This window comes from Tachypleus tridentatus, chromosome 6 (assembly GCF_004210375.1).
Source record: "Tachypleus tridentatus isolate NWPU-2018 chromosome 6, ASM421037v1, whole genome shotgun sequence".
NCBI lineage: Eukaryota > Metazoa > Arthropoda > Merostomata > Xiphosura > Limulidae > Tachypleus > Tachypleus tridentatus.
The window spans coordinates 151,055,624-151,082,475 of NC_134830.1; the positions used below are offsets into that span (position 1 = coordinate 151,055,624).

General features: G+C 31.8%; 2 protein-coding genes across 2 annotated transcripts in view; one reads left to right on the top strand and one right to left on the bottom strand.

The window, feature by feature from the left end:
- LOC143254058 (serine/threonine-protein kinase Pink1, mitochondrial-like) lies at positions 1–9,612 on the top strand. Its single transcript, XM_076508804.1, has 9 exons — positions 1–686; positions 993–1,146; positions 2,582–2,659; positions 3,627–3,825; positions 4,645–4,818; positions 5,677–5,840; positions 6,743–6,864; positions 8,167–8,403; positions 8,994–9,612. The coding sequence occupies exons 1-9, from the start codon at positions 207–209 to the stop codon at positions 9,264–9,266; spliced, it is 1,881 nt and encodes a 626-aa protein (XP_076364919.1). The 5' UTR covers positions 1–206; the 3' UTR covers positions 9,267–9,612.
- The window catches only part of EMC1 (ER membrane protein complex subunit 1), a 25,224-nt gene continuing 7,832 nt past the window's right edge, over positions 9,461–26,852 (bottom strand). The window contains exons 6-16 of the mRNA XM_076508803.1: positions 26,021–26,202; positions 21,340–21,504; positions 19,145–19,300; positions 17,271–17,384; positions 16,365–16,449; positions 15,790–15,900; positions 14,944–15,056; positions 13,886–14,096; positions 12,385–12,469; positions 10,864–11,012; positions 9,461–10,616 (exon numbers count right to left, since the gene is read on the bottom strand). Of these exons, the coding sequence (XP_076364918.1) occupies positions 10,456–10,616; positions 10,864–11,012; positions 12,385–12,469; positions 13,886–14,096; positions 14,944–15,056; positions 15,790–15,900; positions 16,365–16,449; positions 17,271–17,384; positions 19,145–19,300; positions 21,340–21,504; positions 26,021–26,202 (1,532 nt within the window). The 3' untranslated portion in view covers positions 9,461–10,455. The remainder of the gene's footprint in view (positions 10,617–10,863; positions 11,013–12,384; positions 12,470–13,885; positions 14,097–14,943; positions 15,057–15,789; positions 15,901–16,364; positions 16,450–17,270; positions 17,385–19,144; positions 19,301–21,339; positions 21,505–26,020; positions 26,203–26,852) is intronic.

Below are 26,852 nucleotides of genomic sequence, written 5' to 3' on the forward strand. Positions count from 1 at the left end.
TATTTTTATGAGAGGGCGCTAAAAACGTTAAGATAATCGAAAGGAAATCTAACAGAATCGTAACTACGCAGTTGAGAATAAGGTTGTTTAGGGTATTTGTCCGGTTAGTTAAAATTTTTGTCACGTATTTTGTAAACAAAGTATTGTTACCACTAACTATTACTTAAAGCATTATGATGCCTCCCTTTTCTTTTGGGTAATCAAAAATGAAATTATCTAAAAATATATTTAGTTCTCTTTTGGCCCAGCAGGCCAGGGATGGGATATATACCCAACCCTCATTTAGATCTGTTGTTGATCGAGCCTTAGCTCAAGGGCGGTTATTACTTCGGTGTTGTATTGGCAGAGCTAAGGCCAAGAAATGTTATGAACCAAATTCGCTTTTTTCAGAAACGTTAGAGAAGAGCATTTCAAATAAGTTAGGTGTTTTGCAAAATACCAATAGAAATCAGTGGAAAGGCCTTTGGACGAAGTATTTTAAATGCGAAGGGTTTGTAAAGCGCTTTCTTGATAATTGTGTGTCAAACTCGCTCGCCGCTCAGTTACGAAGAAATGCAGCAAGGTGGCATATGACACAAGTAAGAGATGCTGTGCCTTTTGTTGCATTTGTTGGCTTGGGACTTGTTAAAGGTTCAACCCTTCTTTCAGAACAAGAGGAACTAGAAAGTGTATGCTTGGAAATAAGGGTAAGCAAGTTTGAAGTTTATTTCTTGTAAGATTGCAATTATTAGAAAAAGTAACTGGGAGCAGTTTATGAGATGCAGATTTGATTTAGAAAAAAACGTATAGATAGTCAAGAATAAATATGTATGGATTGTTATTTGTTGGGTGATTTCATTAATTGAATGGTGCTATTTAATGAATTATCAGTACATAGCTGTTTCAGTGGTGTTTAGCAAGTAACTGTCATGCATCTGAGGTATGGATGGAAAAAATGTTATTGGATATTTGACAACAGTGCACATCATTGATTTGTATTTTCACACTTTTAGGATGTCTTCTCGCATTTTCCTTGTACAGTTACAAACAGCAAGATTGATGTTGAACTGCCTGAAGTCACTGTTGAGAACCTCAAGATTGGAAATGCGATTGCAAAGGGCTGTAATGCAGTAGTTTACAGTGCTGATTGGAAAAGTGAAATGAATGGTACTTTCATTTACTGGTACTATTAAATCAACAGAGTTAGTTTTCATTCTGTTTCCTCGAAATATTAACATCGATGGGCGATTAGTGGAAATCTGATTCCATTTAGTGAATTAATTATTCTTGTAGAAAAGTTTTATATTTGGAAACAGATTTTACTTGTTTATTTTCATGGGTTATGACTCTTAATAAACTAAGCTGAAGAACCTTGGGTTAATTGAAAAGAATGAGAAATCACAGCAATAATTTAATTACTAGGATAATTTGAATAAACATAGATTAATTTTGATTTTGGTTGATTGACTGTTTACTGTAACACCGATCAATCTTTATAGGTGCTTGATGGAGTTAATCATTCAGCTGTTGTTAATAATGTAGTATTTTTGTATTATTTAAGACAATTTCTTTTTAAACTATCATATTTTTACATCTTCACTGGAATTAAAATCAAGGAAATAATATACTTTGGCAAACGAGTTTTATTTAAAAAAAAAGTAAAAAATTTAACCATTTCAAACAAGTTTTGTTAAGAGTGAAATAGTTACTATAATTCATGATTGTTTTTAATGGTATGAGACTTGTGGTGGTTAACATATATTAATCAATTAAGGTACAAGTCGTGTTTAGTCGATAACATTTATTAAAACGATTTAATGCTTTTTGTTTGTCAGATAAGATCAAATGCACAATTAAAGTATAAATGTTTAAGAAAAAATCTGAAAAGAAACGTGCTGAATTTTTAATATGTACTTATTGACCAGCGGAAGTACTGGTGCTTTCAGTTTTTCATTAAATTTATTTCATTGTTACTTTGGTAATTTCTATACATGTGGCATTTTAAAAGTTACAAATTATTCTGACTTAAAAAAGATATGTTTGGTATTTGTTTTCATTTGATAATTCCTCCACCACACAAAATATCTTTTTGAAAAGTTGTACCAATTTATACAATGTTTATACCTGTTAAACAGCTTTGTGTCCTGTTTGTATGAATTTAAAATGCTTGTTAAACTTGGAGTTCATACAATCTCTTGAACTGTGTCAGCTTAATTATTTGAGATTTACTGTTCAGTGTTTGTAAACTGTGAAAAATTTATTGTAAAATGTTATACACATCTTGGTAAGTGTGAAACATGGTCATTACTTAAATTGATTATCTCCATATATAATTTTTTTTAGCATAATTAAATCTTAAATGCATTTTGGAAAAAAAATGTGACAAGTTAATTTACTGCTTAATACATTTATAAATAAGATGAAACTATAAAAATCTGATTTTGGACAAATCAAGTACATGTTTTAAACTTGACAATTAAAAACCAGTTATTTTTTTAACACATAGTTGTAGTTAAAAAATTTGTTCAGGTTTCTTGGGTATTTTTGGAGACATTTAAAAAAAAGCATGGTCATTTCAGTGGTATTCATAACTTTTTTGTAGATTGTGAACTTGGTTCCTCACCAGAGATGGGAACTAAAATCAACTGTGAAGAACTTAGTGAAGAGTCTGTTTATACTGGTAGGTTTTTTTTTTTTTTTTTTGTAAAATGTTTTTGTACTGTTAGTTACAAATGGTAATTCTTTGACAATCATGAGTTAAGAATTATTATGTAATGTGTCTGAATTTCAAGTAGACAGCAACAGTAATAACTCTTCTAACAAAGGATAAGGTCTGTACCATTTGTATCGCACATGATTGTTTTGTACATGCTTTGAAACTGTATGTGAGAAATAATTAAAACTTGTATTTTCTTGTTATTTATAAATGGATATTTTTTGCAGGCATTAACTCTTATCAAATAAGGGAAAAGGTGAATTATTTCTTCTAGCTTGATATTAGGAGATTAATAATAATGTTTAAATATGGTACAAGATTTTGATTATGGAAATTCTACTTCTTCTTGAATGAAAAAAAATAATTGGGTTTATATTTCAAAATCCAAATGTGTTGTGGTAAATATTTTAGCATGTTAGTAAACGATACTACTCTCTAATTACTCACAAAACATACCAAGTCTCTTGTCTTGTAAAGATTGGTTGTCAGTTTAGTGGCTATGGGAGAAACTAAAGATACCTAACATATTTGTTGTAATTCTGTTTATTGAATTGAATATGATACTTACTGTTGACGGCAGTGATATATACATATGCCTTAACTTTGTGTAACGTTCAGCCAGCATGTTTCAGTACTAATGATTCATTTTCTCTTTGTTATGGTTCTTTGTTTTCCCCATTTGTTGTGCTTGTTGTTTAAAATGCCCACAAATTACTGATGGGGTAAAAACCAGTAACTTATCACTCTTTAAAAAGTAACAACATGTTAAGTTGATTTGTATATGGTGACAGAGTTAAAATGGTTACATCAAGTGACTTGGCAGAATAGTGGTGCAAACCTAAAATCACAGTAATTTAGACATTGAACCTACAAACAGCTGTGTTTAGTTTGGGAAATGTTAATTTTGAGTGTCTAGTTTCTAATTGTGTAGGTGAAGCTGGTCATCCACCTAGTGACCTTGCATCATTGATACCAGTGGGAAAGTTTGAAAAGTTTAAGCTGGCAGTGAAGATGATGTTTAATTATGATGCAGAATCTGATGCTGGTACTATACTGAATGCAATGTACAAGGAAAGCCTTCCAGCATGGATGGGCTGTGTGGGCAAAAAGAAATCGTTCTTGAGAAAGAGGTAGGTGTTGCACCAAATCATGTTATCTCTGACAAATGACCAACTAAAGCTGTCCCAACAACCAGTCAGTAGTGGTCTCCTTAGAACTAGTTTCCCACTCTTGTACCAGTGATTACGCTTTGTGTTACATCAAAGGTTTTTCACTTGAAAAAAAAGTTTTTTTGCTGATTGACGGAATGTTGCTTTTTAACTGTGGTTGGCTTTGTATGATCACTTGTTCAGTGTAACATTGTGGAGAAGAATTGAGGGTGTTGTAATGTAGGCTGCCAACCAACAAGTAGAACAAACTTGGGACAAATCTTGTGTTTCTGTCTTCCCATTCTGCAACTACAGTTGTCCAATGTTAGAATATCCATGCAGTGTCTGAGTTTAAATAAGATAGTAGGCTATTAGGAAAATAAAATAAACTTCCATGTGATGTTGAATTGCTGAAACTTTTTACGAATACAGTAAATTTTTGCTTTGTTTACATAATATTAGGAAAACATGCCTTTAAGGTGACTAAGTGAAGAAGAGTTACTGAATTATTGAAAGAAACAACAAGGCTAGAGTTGTAGAAATTGATAGTGGTATAAGATTTCTCATCGGTCTGCCTGTTAAAAAATTGAAACTCTGTAATTATTGGAGAACATTTATAATACTTAGTATTTTCAGTAAAAAATGAAGATTCCATCTTCTGTTTAAAATCTGTGTTTCTCAACACTCGACTTTGAAGTTGTTTGTCAGTATATTCATTATTTAAAGCCATGGCTAACTTAGTACTGGCTCTTAGTAGAAGAGTGCCAGCCATTATTTTTGTAATTGTAAACTGTTTTATAGGAGGAGAGCTAAGAGACTTGATCCTCACCCAAATATTGTTGAAATGTACCTGGCTTTTGCTGACTGGGTCCCACTGATGCCTCAAGCGAAATTACTTTATCCACAAGCACTCCCAGTACGTCTTAACAGCGAAGGATACGGACGAAACATGACTTTATTCTTGGTCATGAAGCGGTAAGAGTTTTAACACTTGTTGTCAGTACCATAACATAGTCATGAAATTACCACTTGTAAAGTGAAGAATGCTAGAAACTTTGTAATGTTGTTAGTAAAACTCTCATAAGAGTGCTCTTGGGGTTAAATGTATTTCCTTCTATCAATCTATGTGAAAGTAGAACAGTTTTAAAACTGTTATTCTGCACATCGGGTGTGTTCTCTGAATTCCTTAATAAATAATAGTTATAATCATGTGGATAGAATTATTGTTGTCTTAGTACTTTATTTGTGTATATTTTTAAGTCGTGTTTGCTAATTAATTAAAAGGCCAATGGCAGGAACTTGAAGTACACAAAGTAATGTCATATTCTTGGATATACAGAAGTTTTTCATTTTCTAATTTTGCACATCCTAACATCAGGTTCCTTCTGTTTTTCTTCACACATTTGTTAGTTTGTAATTTGGAGTTGTAAGACTGAATGTTTCATGTTAAAAATCTTGTTTTCTATAATGGACAACATAGTTTCCTACTCAACAACTTTGGTAAGTTTCTGGTTTTCAGTTTATACAAGACTAATGACACAGGTAATGTGCTATTCAGTACTACAGTAATTAAACCTATTTTTTTTGTAATGGGAATATAAGTGTGTATAAAGCTTCAGAGATAGTACTTTAATACTAGACTATTGTAATTCATTCTTGGAAGAGGGAGTTTTAGTTGTTGAAAACAAGAACTATTACTAAACAGTTTAATAGTATTGTTGTAATGTATGTTTATAATGTACAGTTCTCCCAGTAGATGCTAATACAGTTCTTTTTGTATTATGGATATTTCTCCGTTTGCAAGTCTATGTAAAACATTTTTTCTTAAATCAGGTATCATTGTTCATTACGAGATTTGTTAAAAGCAAAGAACTTGGATTATCGCACTTCTCTCATGATTTTCACCCAAATATTGGAAGGTGTCACCCACCTTCTTCGACACGAGGTGGCCCATCGAGATCTGAAGTCTGACAACATTCTAGTGGATTTATCCTATGGTTGGTACTATTGATTTGAATTATTGGGACATTAATTTGTAGAGAACTGATTATTACAAAGACATAATGGTAATTTAACATTATTTGTATTGTGTGTGAGAATAGGATCGATTCCACTTGTTTGTGGTGTATTTACCTAAATCTTCTAGTGCAGAAAACTAAAATATTTACTATGAGTAACTTACTCTTAATAGAAATAAAAATTTATAACCTGAGTGCTTTTTAAAGGTGGATCTCTCCTCTTCAAGGGCATATTCATGGTTTGAACCTGCAGCAAAAGAAAGGTCCATCTTTCAAAAGCACTCTGATTATAAGGTTTTTATTTACTTCTGTCAAGACGACTGTTTTTTCTGACCCTGTTCTGAAACACAGTGTCAGTTTTACTCATTCAAGTGTATTGTTATAATACACTGATCTTGTCAGTTTGTTTGCAAGTTTTATTGAAGAAATAAAAATGTGATATTTCTCATTGAATACAAGTTTAATTTTTCCATTTTCTACAGAGTTTGGATTTTTGAGGAAATGTTCAATGTACAAGCTTCTTGTTACTGTGTTTAGAATGTATTAATTGTACCCTAAACTGAACTTCACTGATATGGAAAGGCTTAAAAGTTCTGAGGTTTTATAGGTAGTTAAAAGTAAGAAATTATCCAAGGTGAAAAATGTTTAATTTTTATATCAAGGTAAAATGTTGTCTGGTTAAATGTACACTTTGGTACAGTGATTATATAAGTAGTTTGAGGTATGACTGTTAGTGTTTTTTATGAATTCTTATGTTTTATCCTCATTGAAGTTAGTATTATGATATAATTTACGATACAGAAAATATTTTAAGTTAAAAAAAATTATTACAAACTTCAAGCCACATTTCTCTGTAATCCCTGCCTTCTTTCAATCAACAGGTTTTTCTCAACCACTTGTGGCAATTACTGATTTTGGATGCTGTTTAAGTGATGGCTTGAAGCTTCCCTTTCATACAGAAGATATCAATCGTGGAGGAAACCTCGCTCTTATGGCACCAGAGGTAAGACTTGTATAAGGTATAAAGACACTCTGTGTGTGTGCAATTTTAATAATTCCATACTGGTTTTGTTGTTAATTTTAATTCCATGTAGGAAGAAAAAAAGCAATTTGATTATCTTACATTGTTTCTTTGAAACACTGAGATATCCAGAACTAAGTTGTCTGCAGTAACCAATTTAGTGTACAGAACATAGGTTTGTGAAGTTTGATTATTGTGAGTAAAAGGTACTGGTTGGTTAAGAACTCACAACAGCAACATTAAAACTTTTGAGCTGTGATGTAGAATATAGTCCATTTTTTAGTTAACTCTAGATCAGGCATAACCAGTTTAACTCTTCATTAAATTGTAACTATGAATGTACCAAGTGCATCTTTACCAAACATTTGTTAAACATTACAAATCTGTTGTTCAAAGTAAAAGTGTTTTTTTTAAATAATATATTCTTAATAAATGTTTCTGTGAATTTTTGAAGCATCTTCTGAGTCAGTCTGAATGAAAGGCAGTTTTTATGACCACAACAAAAACATCTTTCAGTTTTCGTAGTTTCTAAAACCTCCCAAATGAATATGAAAAGTTTCCCTTTCAATAAAATTTTTCTCTGTACCACAATCAGCAATCTAGGGTAATATTTGGAAGTATACCAAATACAGCTAAATTACTCATTTTTCTTTCAAGAATTACTTATTATAATAAACAATTGCACAGAATTTATTCTTACAGCCATAGCCAATAGACTTTTTGGATGTAAGTTTGTTTACTGTTTTTATAACCCTACTTCGATGCTCTGGAAGTTACACAGTGTAATGTGTGCACATTGTGATATTGGTGAGAAATTTGTGCCATTTATGTTAGTTTTAGAACAATAAGTAAAAACGTACAAGAAAGTCAGAGACTATAAAACTGTGTTAACAATATCCATAGTATAAGTTGTAATTGTTGGTGTGCTCAGAAGTTTGCTTGATGTATTCTTTCATTTGTGACACCTGTAATAACATTATTCACAAGCCTAAATTAATTTTGGTTACTATTATTGTTAAGTAAAATGGACTGAGAAACCCCATCGATATGTTCACAATTTTGTTTCCACATAAGAACAAGATGACATTCGAAATAAACATAGCTGGTCAAAATATTCTTGGTGTTATTGTTACCTTCTAAAGCTACTGTAGTGTAAGGAAATGCCAGTTTTACTTCAAACATCTTGGTGTGAGTTAGTGATGAAGGTTTATGAAACAGTTCTGTTATAAGACCAAGTTTGGTCTCAGGGTTTTTACAAACTAACCTCCTCATATAATTTCTCAGGTGTTAGCAGCAGAACCTGGCCCATTTTCTTCAATTAACTTCTCCAGGTCCGATGTTTGGACAGTGGGAACTCTAGCCTATGAAATTTTTGGAAAAAAGAATCCCTTTTATCGTGATAGTCCAGTTTATCTTGACAACTTTACTTACACTGATAATGAGTTGCCACCGTTGCCTCCTGAAGTACATGTGGTTTTACAGAAACTTGTAAAAGACCTCTTGAAGCGTGATCCAGACAAGGTAATGCTTCGTCTTTTCATATTGGTTACGTTGGTAAATGTATGTAAGATCAGAAGACTGCAGTATTATGCATTTTACCTAGCTTTATGTGAGAAGTTCTTTCAGAGGGTTAGTAATACACCTGCTTCTTTAACAATGCTTTTCAGTCTCATCCTTGTAAAATGTACATTTTACTGTTAGAGATTTGTAAATGACACTCATAACATATCTTTTAGTTGTTAGCTATTCTCTTAAAATTTTGATTTGATTTTCCTGTTCTTAAAATTTCAACATTATTCAAAAACTGTGAGATTTATCAGACCATCTACCACAGTTTAACAAACAGCACTGATAAATCCCACTATTTTATGAGAGTTGGCTGTGGATGAGATAACCCCTCCCTACCTTTGTTTAAATTAGGGTCAGCTTATGCAGATAGTCCTTCTTTAGGTTTGCTTCAATACTTTAACCAAACAGTTGCCTTGCTGTTCTGTACAAAATGTCAATGTAAAAGAGCCATGGATGTTGTTCTGATAATTGGATAAAGAACCATTAGTAAGTTTACAACAGAGTTAAATAATTTTAACTGACTGATTATTATTTTTGAGCAGCGTCCAAGTCCAAGTTTTGCAGCCACCATTTGTCAGTTGTTGCTTCTAGCTCCATCCTCCTGGTTTAGTAACCCTCCAAGTCACCAGATTGTCCTGAACTGGTTGGTGTCGGTAGCAGCTTTCACCATGTGCCAGAGCAGAGTTTTTAAAGATCACGAGTTACTAAAAGTCAACCCAGTTGAGTGGACTCTCCAAGCTACCTTCTTGTGCAGAGTTCATCTGGAGGAAGTGATGCAGGCTATAGCTTACATTACACAACTGTGTGTGGAATAACTATGTTCATTTCTTGCTTTACAAATCACCTGCATCAAGTAGATAGATTTAACACCAGCCTCCACTAGTACTGATTATATATACAAATTGTACAGAGAAAATTCTGAAATTGTTTTGTTACCCTAGAGTCGGGTGTAGTAAATGGATAACTATAATAATTTGTATAATAAATATGGGTGTTTCAAAATGTGAGAAAACTGACTTAAGTTTTTTAATCTAGCAAACAATGATGCCAGAATTGTATAGATGTTTTAAAGGATAATTTTATGTATTAACTTATAACAAACAGAATATTGTAGTTATGATGTAATAGAAAAATGAAATTAAACCAGAAGCTTAATAATGATTGGTAGTAGAAGTTGCCATCTTTGTATATCCAAGTATGAGACACTAATGACAATGTTTCATGTCATAAATACATATAACAATTTATATACACAATTATATATGTCTGCTTGTAGTCACATAGTATTAATGGTGCCTGTATCATAAACTTAAACTTTGAATTATCTAAAACTAAGATTTCTTCCATTCTATTAGATACTAAGGAAAGTTACCCTTATTCTAACAACGTATTTGAGAGGACAGTATTTGTGATAAACCTTCTCTTGACGTCAGTTTTATTTGGAGTTATTCATCCGTCTTTTATAGTCATTATAAACTGAATTGCTCCTACAATCAAACTAGATTTCAATATAATATAGTACATACCCTTATAATACAACTAAATCCCTGTCATGTATGAGAAACATCACTTATTTTAAAATGAGGTGGACAAACTTAACAGTAGAACTCTTAACCTTCTCCCTTATATATTCATTTTCAATAGTTTTAAAATCAGTACCAAACTAATTAAAGGAACCTTTCCATATACACACCATTTATGGCTGTAGCTATGTAAAGATAATTATCCATAAGTTCTTTGTTTCAAAAGTACCAGATACTGTAATATGTTAAACCACCCTCCTTTCAGAGAGAGTTCATGTAGTGTTCACAAAACTAAAGATACCTGAAATTGTAGAGCAGCTTAAAAACTTTAAGCTAGTTTTGAATGAAATATCACTCTGATATAAGTATTTAAAATTTGTGTGGGGTGGTCATACACATCTAGGGCTAACTACATAGATTCTTCTAGATGTACACCAGAACTTTATAGATATTAAGGTACAAATATTTAAATAATTTTAAGTTATTTCCAAGCAGCTCGTAGAGCTTTCCTTGCTGCTAGTTTTTTGGTGACGTAAGAGACCAGAAGCAGAGCTGAGAGAACAGCTGAGATCAAGAAATGTTCAAAGTCGTCCTTGAGAATGTCGAATGTTTTTGAGGGAGTTACTCGAGAGTAGAAGATATCTGAAACGGTGAATTACATGAAATAATTCGGATGAAACTTTACTAAGAGCTAGTGAGCATTTCTAATGTACTGATAAAAAAACAGCTAAACCTACTTTAAAAGAAACAAGTCTAGCTGATTTTATAATTCTTATATAAGAGAACATACTGAGTTATAAAAAGTACTATATAAATATAAGGTCAAACTCTTATAATTAGTTTTTAATGAGAGAGCCTATAACATAAGAGGTTTGTGCTGGATACATACCTAATCCATATGCAATTATGAGACAGGTTGATTCCAAGCCTGAAGGGGCTGTGTGTATCCCTCTGATATGGTTAACTGTGAGGTTATAATTTATGATCCCTTCTGCTGGTACTGGAAGTTCAGGGATGTAGTGTATCAGTCCTTCTTCCCTGTATAAACAAACACAATCTTACGTAAAACCATAACTGTGTTTCTTCCCTGTATAAACACACACAATCTTACGTAAAACCATAACTGTGTTTCTTCCCTGTATAAACAAACACAATCTTACGTAAAACCATAACTGTGTTTCTTCCCTGTATAAACAAACACAATCTTACGTAAAGCCATAACCGTGTTTCTTCCCTGTATAAACAAACACAATCTTACGTGAAAACCATAACCGTGTTTCTTCCCTGTATAAACAAACACAATCTTACGTAAAACCATAACCGTGTTTCTTCCTGTATAAACAAACACAATCTTACGTAAAACCATAACTGTCTTTCTTCCCTGTATAAACAAACACAATCTTACGTAAAACCATAACCGTGTTTCTTCCCTGTATAAACAAACACAATCTTACGTAAAACCATAACCGTGTTTCTTCCCTGTATAAACAAACACAATCTTACGTAAAACCATAACCGTGTTTCTTCCCTGTATAAACAAACACAATCTTACGTAAAACCATAACTGTCTTTCTTCCCTGTATAAACAAACACAATCTTACGTAAAACCATGACTGTCTTTCTTCCCTGTATAAACAAACACAATCTTACGTAAAACCATAACTGTCTTTCTTCCCTGTATAAACAAACACAATCTTACGTAAAACCATGACTGTCTTTCTTCCCTGTATAAACAAACACAATCTTACGTAAAACCATAACTGTGTTAGTACATGGCTATACTTACCTGGTGGACATAGCAAATATTTCATGTGAAAACATAGATCTTAAGAAATAAACCACTAACATTGTTAACAGTTGGTTTTACTATTGTATCAGAAATTTGAGTTCAAAAGAGGATGACACAGTTGAGAGATTTATTAAAACTTTAGTTACAAGAAACTGATGACTACAATTTCGTTTTCATGGTAATAATTCCAAGTCTAAAGTGTAAATAAAGTAGAACTTAAAAAGTTAGGAAAAATACATTTAATTTTGAAAAATATTCATTGGTGGTTTCCAAGACAATTGAAGAAAAAAAAAGTTGAACTGTTATTCAAAAGCATCTTGAAAAGTTAATGTTGGATGAGACAGCTTATGGAACAATAGGATTGAAACTTATGTTAGATGTACCCTGATATTATGACATGCTCAACACTCATATCTAGAAAGGTTATATTTTTCATTGTTTCAATTTGTATAACTTTTCATATTAAACAGATTTACAAAAGAATATCTCAAGATGTGAGGTTTGGATATTTTTACAAAATTAGAGGCTGTAAATTTCTTTTATTTATTCTGTATGCCTGGCTGCAAGATCCTAAACTAATTTTTCTGTTGGATGTAGGAACACTGAACATAAGGTACTTACCGGTGTTCTGGGAGAGGGTGAACTGGTCGCCGTGGGTCAAGAAAAGCTTTAGGAAGTTCTAACAGTGCTCCTGTTGGCATAGCAACTAAAATAAAAATTAACAGAATTTATTAAGGGTAAACATACTTGATGCAGAGGTTACAATCCAATATTTTGTGTTTATTTTTGAAATAAAAGTAACTACTGTAAATTATTATTGAATAGATTAATCAAGTCGTCATGCACTATCTGGTTATGAAACATTCTTTTATATTCTTATAATAAAAGTAGAAAACTTTCACAAAAGAGAGAGACCTCTCCCACACAATATGCCTGACCATGTCTTTGTGGGAAACAGTTTAATACCTCCATGTGACTGTACCATTAACTGTTATACCTTGTTGTTTGAGTTAATTTTGGTTTAAATGTACACACCTTACAAACAATACAGTACAATTATAATAATTCAGCATCTGAGTACCACTAGTATGGGCTATGTTTCGTGTTTTTTGCAACTGCACCATTAAGCTAAAAAGTAAAGTTTTACCACTGAGACAGTAGGCTGTAAATAAAATTGGACAGTGGAACTGTTACGTGCTAACACAACAACTGTAGAGTAGTAAAGAATTAATGTTAGAATTGAGCACACTTTTATGTAGCATGTCCAAATTATTATGTAAGATACTCTGAGTTTAAAACAAGCGTAACAATGTAGGATATTCCTTGATGTTGGGAAAACATGTAGGGTCCAGAACCAAATAAATATTTTCAAGCTATATCCAAGTAATTTTCTTCTAAACTACTTGCAAACCAAACTGCTTGAAAGGTCCTTTGCCATGCACAAATAATATTACTGCCTCTGATTGATGAGGTTCTTTCAAAGTATGTTACACAGAAAATCAAAGATTTCATCCAAGTTGTTTGGTAAGAGTTTTTTACATTGAGGGTAGTAACAATAAAAATAGGCCAGGTGGTTTGGCCATGAGGATCGCAGATTCAAATCCCCGTCACACAAAACATGCTCACCCTTTCAGCTGTTATAATGTTTCAATCAATCCCACTATTTACTGGTAAAAGAGTAGCTCAATAATTGGTGGTGGGTAGTGAGGACTAGCTGCCTTCTCACTAGTCTAACTCTGCTAAATTAGGGATGGCTAATGCAGATAGCCTTCATGTGGCCTTGTTCAAAAGAAACTAATAAAAAAATATAAAAGTTCTCAACTTGTGAACTTCGCTGGAACTAAAAAATTAGTTGGTAATTAAAAGTAACAAATACACTTTACCAAAATCAATTTATCACTTATTGAAAACTATGTACTGTTATAATAAAAAGCCTCAGATAATTTACACAATTTTTTTATTATTTCATTGTAAGATATAATTTATTACTGATCAATGTCTCATTCCTTTTTGAGTTTTACTGTTATTTTTATGTTTCATTTTAAAAAATGCTTTATATCCTAGTTATTTTCACACCATTATTAGAATGGAGAAGTGAAAGCTCTAAAGAGGCGTCACCTACTTATAAGATGTTTATTTGTAATTCCCCTCTCAGTCAGCGTGTGAGCCATAGCATCTATTTGACATGGGAAGATGTACGTCTGGTGTTCCACCAAAGGTGGGAAGGGCGGATTCAGCGATGAGAAGGCTGTTGTGTTACTCTGCATTTTTCCTTCGTAAAGCTCGATGGAAGATATCTCTGTTCGACGATACTTTTCATTATAATAGTTGTACTGAAATAAAGAAACCACAACTTTCATTGTACATTCAAGGACCCCAATTTGTCAGGAAACTAAGGGGTAACAGTTCTGACAAAATGGTGGTACAATAATACAGTTCTAGATGCACTCTGAAACATTTACACAACATGCATAAATGAAAAGCCATGTATAGCCTAGTATGCCTCAAATTATAAACTTATAAAAAATATGCCCTTTTCTTTGGTGTTGTGAATACTTTGAAAGACTGACAATTAAACCTCACTATTTGATTAAACAAGAGAAGTGACCGTTATTTGTTAGTGACCAATGTTGACAATGCCTTCAATCCAGTAAATATATTAAAAACTTGGGACAGTCCCAAAATAGTCCCAGTGTTATCGTTGAATGAAAATGTGAAACAAACTGAAAAATAAAAATAGACAGTGATGACACTGAGAAGATAAATGCCATTTGAATATATTAGTAGTTATGAAAAAAACATATCTTTTCCACTCCAAAGGGGGTCAGTGAACTAATAATAACAAGTAATGTACAAGATGTTAAATGTTTTACCTACACTGAAGCAGGCTAATTGTACGTTTTAACACTCACACTTAACTTTGCCCCCAAGTGACATAGTGGTATGTCTGAAGACCCACTGCTTAAAACCAGGTATTGGTACCCATGGTGGGCAGAGCACAGAGCCCATTGGGTAGCTTTGTGCTTAATTCCAAATAATCAATCAATCAATCACACTCAGCATACTAGAACTGATGATAAATTTCATTATCCAGGTCACAAAAGCAAAGTTTGAATGGAATAATAGCCATTTTCTGTACTTTCAGCCATGAAATATATATAAAATAAAGGATCTACTCACCACCACCCAGTTTTCTGAATGAACCACATGTACTGGACCTCTGGACCTTTTATGAGAAGCTGAGTATATAATGCTTCCTGTTACTGCATCAATCAGGTAAATATTCAGTGTAGCTGAAATGATGAACAAAATAAGGTACTTAAACCTGTCCCACAATCCGACATGATATTATCTGTCCACCTGACCAACTTAATTTTAGACAAAAACATCCATTTTCTAGTACCCTCATAAAGTCCTAATTAGTGCATGTTAACCCTTCAGGCACATCAAATTGAAAATGATCATTCAGTTTTAGAACATAATGACAGCTTGCATAAATTTAGTGAAAACACAAGAACAATTTAATGCCATTTTGGATCCAGCTTTTCAAAAAATTAATTTTGAACTGCAAGTATTATTGACTTTTGAATAGCAACATATGCCACTTTGATAATGAGAAACCCACTTTGGAGAGGTCGAGAAAGAAACTTTAATGTTCGATACGAAACAGTGGACAAGATCATCTGTATAGATTAGGCCTCTTTATTTACTGATTTTGTGCATTCACTTTGCATCTGTAGCAGGAAATTCATGTCACATCATATATTACAGACACGAGCGTACCTAAAGAACTAACAATACTCGTGTATTGCCACATGAGATTGTTGATGATTCGAGTATCATTCGTGGTATTGGTCTTTTATGACAAATTTTAAAGCAAAAAAAAGTTGACTTTCCTTAGGTTATACTAAAATGTCACTCTTTACATACTAAGGAATAAAACAAAAAAGAAAACTACAGCTCTTAGAACACTTAGCTACACATAGTTGATGTCTTTAAATTCATTATGGAAAAAAAAATACTGACATTTTGTGACCGGATCATTTCCTTCGGTGACCACAGTCATCAAGTTGGGATTCAAATACTTGTAGAGAACGCTTCTGTCTCCCATGACCCGACCCTGTGAGTGAACATGTTCTATAAAAGAAATGTGTGTCTGTTACTGTGCGCTTCTAGTTTCTACAGTCCAGTGATGTGAAAATATTATAAAGTTATCTATGAATAAAAACCCTGTCCAGACATCCATGGTTCATCAGAATAAGGAACAAAATAGACAAAAAGTTGAATTAAAATTCTTAATATTAGAAACTTTGAGAAATTACCCTACTAATATACGTATTTAAGAAATGTGATCGTAAAACTACTTTGCTAAGTTACTGGCGTCACCACTGTCTCAACATTTATTATAGTATATTTCCTCCAATGTAAGGAGTGCCTAAGTAAAAACAATGACTTTAGGCTCACATATATAAACCTTTAAAAAAATTAACAAATCCATCAATTTAAGCAAATTTAGTAATAAAGTTTTATCTATTATTAAACAGTTTGGCTTCAAAAACTGTTTTCGAAAAAGCAACACAGTGGTTGAACAAAATATTCACCTGATGGATTCTTCACAGCAATTTTTATGATTTTCTGACTTTCAACAGGAAGAATGACCTTCCACACTGGTGAGGCTCGATCACTCTATAAAACAGACATGCCAAAGCTTAACTTAATCTAGAGGAAAAAGCTTATAAATTACTTTTTCACAGTATGCATCAGATTTCAGGTAAGGAATAATTATTATATTCATAAGAATCACATTCCAAGTTGAACAATACCTTTTTACACAGTCAAAACCTTGTTCGTAATCAACATTTACATGGTATATATCACAAAGTTGTAGTGAAAGATCCTTGAGGTGGTAGTGTTAAAAAGTCATAAAAGAGGACTGAGGACCTTGGTTGAATTTGTTACTCCTAACTGTTATCTAAGGAAACATTAATACAGTACTAACTACATTTGTATAACTCAGTTGCCCTGATATCAAACAAATGACATCAGTGGCAACAGCTACAAAGAAGTGTTATTAAATATGTCCTTAAGTAACATTCTGTCAGTTAACAGTGCTGGCACTTTCACAAAGAGATGATGCTTCCAGAACTTCAGTTGTACTACTGTGTAATTTGAGTCGTACTACTGCACAACTTGAATCAACTCTGAGTTACAGAGATGAAGATTTTCCTCTCAACAGCAGTGTTGAGTTATAACTACTAACAGTATAAGCCTCCCAGAAGAAAAATGGTAAATTTGGTATGACAAGAAGGTCAACAAGTACCACTAAATACACAGCTTTACTGATATTACATATAAAAGCTTCATAACTAGGAATGATGTACTTGCAGTAAAAATGCAACTATTAAATATGTGATAAAATTATACACAGTTGTATATCAGTGGGTTTTCACTCTTGTTGGAATCAAATACACAAATAAGTTTCATCAGAAGTACAAGTGTAGTTTTACCTCTGCGATCTTATAACCTGACAACGTTCCTGTTTTTACTTCAACGGTGTATATAAAATGCATATCTTTGTAGTGATCCAATATCCTTTCACAGCTTTTAGGATAGACGTGAACCTGGAGGAAAAAACACAGCTGAATGGTGCTGTATTGTTATAACATCCTTTCATACCTTTTATGAAAAAAAATGTATCCAAAAAGACGAAATTAAAATATCAATTAGACATGAAAGGTTTAGACATTGTTTAGAAATAACTATACATTACCAAACTATACTAACTGTCTATTACCAGACTACATCAACTATACATTACCAGCCCACACCAATCATACTAACTATACACTACCAGATTATACCAACTATACATTACCAGCCCACACCAATCATACTAACTATACACTACCAGATTATACCAACTATACATTACCAGCCCACACCAATCATACTAACTATACACTACCAGATTATACCAACTATACATTACCAGCCCACACCAATCATACTAACTATACACTACCAGACTACATCAACTATACATTACCAGCCCACACCAATCATACTAACTTTACACTACCAGATTATATCAACTATACATTACCAGCCCACACCAATCATACTAACTATACACTACCAGATTATACCAACTATACATTACCAGCCCACACCAATCATACTAACTATACACTACCAGATTATACCAACTATACATTACCAGCCCACACCAATCATACTAACTATACACTACCAGATTATACCAACTATACATTACCAGCCCACACCAATCATACTAACTATACACTACCAGATTATACCAACTATACATTACCAGCCCACACCAATCATACTAACTATACACTACCAGATTATACCAGCTATACATTACCAGCCCACACCAATCATACTAACTATACACTACCAGATTATACCAACTATACATTACCAGCCCACACCAATCATTCTAACTATACACTACCAGATTATACCAGCTATACATTACCAGCCCACACCAATCATACTAACTATACACTACCAGATTATACCAACTATACATTACCAGCCCACACCAATCATACTAACTATACACTACCAGATTATACCAGCTATACATTACCAGCCCACACCAATCATACTAACTATACACTGCCAGATTATACCAACTATACATTACCAGCCCACACCAATCATACTAACTATACACTACCAGATTATACCAGCTATACATTACCAGCCCACACCAATCATACTAACTATACACTACCAGATTATACCAACTATACATTACCAGCCCACACCAATCATACTAACTATACACTACCAGATTATACCAGCTATACATTACCAGCCCACACCAATCATACTAACTATACACTACCAGATTATACCAACTATACATTACCAGCCCACACCAATCATACTAACTATACACTACCAGATTATACCAACTATACATTACCAGCCCACACCAATCATACTAACTATACACTACCAGATTATACCAACTATACATTACCAGCCCACACCAATCATACTAACTATACACTACCAGATTATACCAGCTATACATTACCAGCCCACACCAATCATACTAACTATACACTACCAGATTATACCAGCTATACATTACCAGCCCACACCAATCATACTAACTATACACTACCAGATTATACCAACTATACATTACATAACTAGATATCTTATTCCAATGTTATAATTCCTGCTTAAATCTCTTAGTTAGCTTTAACACAACCAGATTGTTCCTTTAATGTACAAATTTCTGTCTAAATCTCTTAAGAGTTAGAATTAACACAACTAGATAGTTCTTTTAATTAACTTCCACTACTTACTCTACCTTTTAACAGGAACAGAAATGTCTTACTTTTAATTCATCATCCAAAAGTAGGATCCCACGCAAGAACTCTGAGTTAACATAACCTAAGATAGAATTCTGGATAACCTTGTAACTTAGAACCTGCTGGTCAACAGTCTGGCCAGTGATTGGATGGAATGTAAAAATGTACCCCTGACCAGTCCTCTGAAATTTAATACTTTGTTGTAGAAAGAAACAAGACAAATATAAACAAACACTGATGTTGCTATTAAAGTTATTAGTATAATTTATATATAACATGTTGAGTAACCTGTAACAGCAGAAGCCTGATGTTTTCTTCGTTAAGTAGACAGATAAGAGCATCACCACATGTTTATTTATATCCTTAACTGAATATATATTGTTCAATATACCATTAGTAACAAACATAATCAATAAATATATATAAATATTTGTATGCACACAAACTCAAGGATTTCTCACCCATATGAAATGCATTTTAACCTTGCTGCTACTGGTTTTTCTATGGTCAGGGTTCACAATGCATATCATGACATTTGTAGACTTACATTAAAACTTTTATTGAACTATCATTTTACGAATGTACGTCAGTAAGTTCGGTATCAAACTGAAGATGAGAATACAAATGTTGATGTTATACATTAGTTAATTTCTTAACTTCAAAGTAAATATTACAATTCTTAAATACCAATGTTTGCATTTGTTTTTGAAATTCAGGCAAAGCTACACAAGTACTATCTCCAGTGTAAGACTAGAGGGAAGGCAGCTAGTCATCACAACCCACTGCCACCTCTTGGGCTACTTTTTTTTTTTTTTTTAATCAACAAATAGTGAGATTGACCTTCACATTATAACATCCTCACAGCTGAAAGGATAAGCATGTTTGGTGTGATGGGGATTGAAATAAATGTGTGTGCTTAATGTGGCATGTTTGTGATGTCCAAAAACAAAGTCTATGGTACCAATATTGTTTAATGTGGCATGTTTGTGATGTCCAAAAACAAAGTCTATGGTACCAATAGTGTTTAATGTGGCATGTTTGTGATGTCCAAAAACAAAGTCTATGGTACCAATATTGTAATTTATGGGTTTTTGATGTATTATTTTAAAATGTGTATGTAAAGCCAAAAAAATTTTGTTTTATATCCTCCATGCATGAAACTTGATGAGATTTAACAAATTATGGCAAGTGAGTACACAATTATGAAGCAGAAGAGATCATTGTTTTCTATACTTCTTCACTGTTTTAAGATAACTAAGGAAAATTTAAGAATTTATTTGTCATTAATAAAATTATAGATACATACATTATGTATTACAACCCAAATGGATATGGTAACAGTGCAGGTACACCACATCATAGCAACTTTAATGTTAGTCAGACATGGCTTAAAGGTCAACAGAATAAAAATCACAAATACATATATTTGTACAATGTTATGAGATTTAAGCCAGTTAGACTTATATTCATGTTTGTATGTTCTAATTTGTACTCGTCTTAGAACAAAAAAGCTGTAATTGCCTCTCTTTTTCAAATTTTTATGGTGGTTACGAGGTCAGTCAAATTGACCAAACCTATGGAGGCACAATAGTTAAAATAAAATAATAAAATATAGCTTTTCTGTAATAAAAAAAAAGCATGATAGTTTTATCTGGAGATTTTGTGTGTGAAATTTGACAATTTTCTGATGCATAAATATTTTTAATCTTAAAATAAAATAATTACTTGAATGTTGGACAGTCAACATTTGGAAAGAAAAACTGAACAAGTAAATTACTACTTAAAAATCTTAAAACGTGTTTAAAAAATCTGATATCTTGTGTATAAAACAATAGTTCAACATTACATCCATTAAAAAAGTGTTTTCATTAAAAGGAGGCCATAAAACTTACACAGTGTAGATTGTTTTGTCAGGATTATACTGAATATTTAATTTTAAGATATCATGGAAAGAGCAAAGAAAACTATACTTCTTGAAAAAATTAGAAGTTATTCTGAAATGATTAACTTATCAGATTAGGCAGTACTCGGTACTACTTTTTGGCTTAGAATCAGATCTGTGACTATGTAAACATATATGTACACATACATGCATATGCATTTTTACCATCAATAACACCAAGATGATCATCAACCAAAGTGCTAATACAAGCAAATAAATGCAAATGGTGAGAGCCAATTAGGACTACTCTAATGTTGTCAAAAGGATTCCAACATGTACCTTGTGTTTTCCAAGCACTGTACACTGGGGAAAAAAGGGAATATGAGCCGTAGTACGAGAAACAAACAGAGGGAGAGAATTCTGCCCTTCTTCACTGAACGGAACCAAGTCAGGTACAAATGTCTGCCATATGATGGTTCCAGTAAGGCTGTCAATTCCAAAAATCTGAAAACAAAAAAGCCAACAAAAGGCTCAAAATGTTTCCTATGTAATAAGAAAAACAACTCTTTTAGGAAATAAACATGACTGACTCACAGCAACTCTCTGATTAAAACTTCTTTAATTTTCTGATTTAAAGACAGAATTAAAAATATATTGTATTGAAACAGTGGTACACTGTGTAAATCTGGGTGGTTAATCTGTAATGAAGTTATATTCCAACCAGATTACAGGTATCATACCCACACACTACAAAATTTTAAAAACATGGAAAAAAGCTAAAATGGAATAGAAGAAATTTAAAATAAAACAATGTTCCAACACTGCTGATATGCCATGTAAACAGTGGTGAACATTATTTTTCTATTCCATTTTAGTTGTCTTCTACTTTTTTAAATACAGTTCAATCATCTTCCTCACCCTTGGTCCTTTTTTCAACATTATTATTATTTGATAGAAGAAGGTACAACAATATTATTATTATTTACTAGATGTACAACAACATTATTATTATTTGCCAAAAGAAGGTAAAACAATATTATTATTTGATAAAAGAAGGTACAACAATGTTATTATTAGATAGAAGGTGTACAACATTATTATTATTATTAGATAGAAGGTGTACAATATTATTATTTACTAGATGTACAACAATATTATTATTATTTGCCAAAAGAAGGTAAAACAATATTATTATTTGATAGAAGGTACAACAATGTTATTATTAGATAGAAGGTACAACAATGTTATTATTATTTGCCAAAAGAAGGTAAAACAATATTATTATTTGATAAAAGAAGGTACAACAATGTTATTATTAGATAGAAGGTGTACAACATTATTATTATTATTAGATAGAAGGTGTACAATATTATTATTTACTAGATGTACAACAACATTATTATTATTTGCCAAAAGAAGGTAAAACAATATTATTATTTGATAAAAGAAGGTACAACAATGTTATTATTAGATAGAAGGTGTACAACATTATTATTATTATTAGATAGAAGGTGTACAATATTATTATTTACTAGATGTACAACAATATTATTATTATTTGCCAAAAGAAGGTAAAACAATATTATTATTTGATAGAAGGTACAACAATGTTATTATTAGATAGAAGGTACAACAATGTTATTATTATTTGCCAAAAGAAGGTAAAACAATATTATTATTTGATAAAAGAAGGTACAACAATGTTATTATTAGATAGAAGGTGTACAACATTATTATTATTATTAGATAGAAGGTGTACAATATTATTATTTACTAGATGTACAACAATATTATTATTATTTGCCAAAAGAAGGTAAAACAATATTATTATTTGATAAAAGAAGGTACAACAATGTTATTATTAGATAGAAGGTGTACAACATTATTATTATTATTAGATAGAAGGTGTACAACAATATTATTATTAGATAGAAGGTACAACAATGCTATTATTATTTGCCAGAAGAAGGTAAAACAATATTATTATTTGATAAAAGAAGGTAAAACAATATTATTATTTGATAAAAGAAGGTACAACAATGTTATTATTAGATAGAAGGTGTACAACATTATTATTATTATTAGATAGAAGGTGTACAACAATATTATTATTAGATAGAAGGTACAACAATGCTATTATTATTTGCCAGAAGAAGGTAAAACAATATTATTATTTGATAAAGAAGGTAAAACAATATTATTATTTGATAAAGAAGGTACAACAATGTTATTATTAGATAGAAGGTGTACAACATTATTATTATTATTAGATAGAAGGTGTACAACAATATTATTATTAGATAGAAGGTACAACAATGCTATTATTATTTGCCAGAAGAAGGTAAAACAATATTATTATTTGATAAAAGAAGGTAAAACAATATTATTATTTGATAAAAGAAGGTACAACAATGTTATTATTAGATAGAAGGTGTACAACAATATTTGATAGAAGAAGGTGTACAATATTATTATTAGATAGAAGAAGGTGTACAATATTATTATTAGATAGAAGAAGGTGTACAATATTATTATTAGATAGAAGGTGTACAACAATATTATTATTAGATAGAAGGTGTACAACAATATTATTATTAGATAGGTGTACAACAATATTATTATTAGATAGAAGGTGTACAACAATATTCTTATTAGATAGAAGGTGTACAACAATATTATTATTAGATAGAAGGTGTACAACAATATTATTATTAGATAGAAGGTGTACAACAATATTATTATTAGATAGAAGGTGTACAACAATATTATTATTAGATAGGTGTACAACAATATTTGATAGAAGAAGGTGTACAATATTATTATTAGATAGAAGATGTACAACAATATTATTATTAGATATTAGGTGTACAACAATATTATTATTAGATAGAAGGTGTACAACAATATTATTATTAGATAGAAGGTGTACAACAATATTATTATTTGACAGATGGTGAACAACAATATTTTTTATTTGATAGATGGTGAACAATATTATTATTAGATAAAAGAGGGTACAATAATACCAACAAATAAGCTGACCAATCACTCTAGAAACAGAAATGGTGTAAGTACTCATTTTATTTTAGTTCTTAAAATTTGAGATCAGGAGTAACAATAAACATCAATTCATTTTCATTGTAAATTCTTGTTTCATTTTGTAATTTCTTTGATTCTTAGGTTGAGAAACTGAGGGTAAGCAAGTTTTCCAAGTTTTATTAATACAGCTTTTGTGAAGCTCAAACTAACATAATAGGCTATATAAGAAACTTTCAAACTTTTTTTTATTGCACTTTCCAGTTGTTAACTGGAAGGGGTTAACAGAGACTGCCTGTGGTAACTAACACCCAAAAGCATTGGGGATATCCCATCTATCAAACAAACTCCAAACAGAAAATGACAAAGTAGTTAGCAGTCATGGAAAATTTAAATAAAAGTACATAGTTGAGTGCTTATAGCTACAACATTTCAATTCTCACTGTCTTTGACTGTCTAGAGGCAGCTGTAGGAAGACAGTTACCCTAAAAGAAATGTATTAAAGTCAAAAGTAGAAACAAAATATGGCCACCCTAAAAATATTTCTACTAAACATTACCTAACATTCTCCACCTTTAAAAGTTTTAAAAATTCCCAAAGTAGAACAGTACCACCCTAAACATTCTACCACAAGCTACTCCAAACCTCCACCCTAAATACACACACCTGATTAAAAGTAGTGCAATTTTAAGGACAGTATACAATTTAACATAGAGACCAACCCTAAAAATATTACACATTCAATATCCTTACGCCACTGCTAACCTTCTCCTGGAGTGTGCGTACACTGGTGTACAAATGCCATTTTAATTTATTTAAGGATATCCCTGTAACAGTTAACCTACATTAAAAACTTAAAATAAGTAAAACTTAAGAATTATTAGATATGTTTAAACATTCACACTAGACAAAAATCACAGAACAAGTTTAATAGCAGAGTTCTGGAGGACAAACAATCGAATACTGTATACATCCTGAACTTATAATATTTAAAGTAATAAGTACTTTGTAACTGTTTTATATTATTATTGTGTAGTTGCAGGCAATAATAAATAATCAGATTTCATTTTAATTTAGAACTGGTAGTACCATTCAGAACCCACATTTGATAAACTGTGTTTTCCAACCAAAGACAGATAGAGAGAAAAAGATGAGGTGCAAATTCCTTACCATTTTCAATAATTCCAAGTTTGTAACCCATGAAAAACATGTACAGCATATTCCATGTTTCACAAAGCTAACCATGTTTGCTGAAAGAGTTAGTTTAAGCTATCACTGTAATTTGTAAGAACTTGTTGAAATGTTGATTAGGTTTAAAGTATCACTGTAATTTGTAAGAGCTTGTTGAGTTGTTGATTAAGTCCAAGCTATCACTGTAATTTGTAAGAACTTGTTGAAATGTTGATTAGGTTTAAAGTATCACTGTAATTTGTAAGAGCTTGTTGAGTTGTTGATTAAGTCCAAAATATCACTAATTTGTATGAGCTTGTTCAGATGTTCGTTATGTTTAAGCTATAACTGTCATTTGTAAGAACATGCAGAGTTGTTCGTTAGATTTAAACCATCACTATCATTTGCAAGAACTTAACAAGATGCTTGTTAGATTTAAACTATCACTGTCATTTGTAAGAACTTAACAAGATGTTGGTTAGATTTAAACTATCACTGTGATTTATAAGAACTTAACAAGATGTTGGTTCGAAAGTGAATAAAAAACTCCAGGGTAAGAACAGGGACATAATGATAATGTGAACAATGTTTTAGGTGAAGAAAGAAAACAGTTCATTAAGAAGTAAAAATATGGATAATACTCTGAAATTGTAGGAATATAAAATGTATCAGTCATTTTATATAGGTTACCAAAAGATATTCAAACTGAATATGAATTAGTTACATATACAATCCATATCAAACAGATAATATATAGAGAATCATCTTAGCTGACAAATTCCACTTCATTCTTTTATAATTCCTAAAAATATACCTTTCCTGAAGCAGAAACAAACACAAGGACCTTGTGCAAGCCAAACTTGTCCCTGATTAACTCCGACGTACCACTTTCAAAAGATCCTTTTCTCCCAAGACCCGTCAGTGTTCCCAAAAGAAACGTCTGCAGCTGGAGAGCTTGTGTAGTTAACCGAGTGATCAGGGCAGTTGTTACATCAGCTAAACAAAAATAAGGTGATGATAAAAATGTTTTGGTAAAATGTAGGATACTGTAACCAAATAAAATAATCTCTTAATAGTCTGCATTTGAACCTGAGGTTTCCTCACGTCTAAACCTCACTAGCTTTGTTAATTTAAACAACCCACACTTTACCACTTAGATGTTATAAATTAAAACAAAAATTTCTAAATAATGTGAGTGTAACATACTAATTAATTTCTTGCACCAAACAAAAGATAAACTACACATTGGCATCTTTAGTTTTGATATAATACTTGAAAACACCAGTAAAGAAACGTTAAAAATATTAAATACTATAACTATTGTATAAATTACAAAACAATTGTCAGAAGGATTTATTAATCATTACATACTTGTACAGAGATGCCAACTATTTCAAATAACTGAGCATAATGATTGAAGACAGAGCCCTTTCACAGTTTTAGTCCTTTTAGATTTGCCAAAAACAAGACAATCTGGTGAACAAGGCCTCTTTTTTTCCATCTTGTGAATGATCGCATTGGTGTTTCTATGCCACTTAGAAAACTAGAAATACCCATCTATGCGAGCGCTGATTAGCTGACAAGCACTGATGACGTAACTATGGATTCCCCCACGTACCCAGCATGGAGAAGCACCACACCCAAAC

What these genes read in the sequence shown, in the direction of transcription:
- LOC143254058 (XM_076508804.1), top strand. Translation starts at nt 207, where the DNA reads ATGAAATTATCTAAAAATATATTTAGTTCTCTTTTGGCCCAGCAGGCC. An exon ending in TTGGAAAAGTGAAATGAATG is followed by an intron (nt 1,147 to 2,581) that starts GTACTTTCATTT and finishes ACTTTTTTGTAG; the next exon opens with ATTGTGAACTTGGTTCCTCA. An exon ending in TGAAGAGTCTGTTTATACTG is followed by an intron (nt 2,660 to 3,626) that starts GTAGGTTTTTTT and finishes CTAATTGTGTAG; the next exon opens with GTGAAGCTGGTCATCCACCT.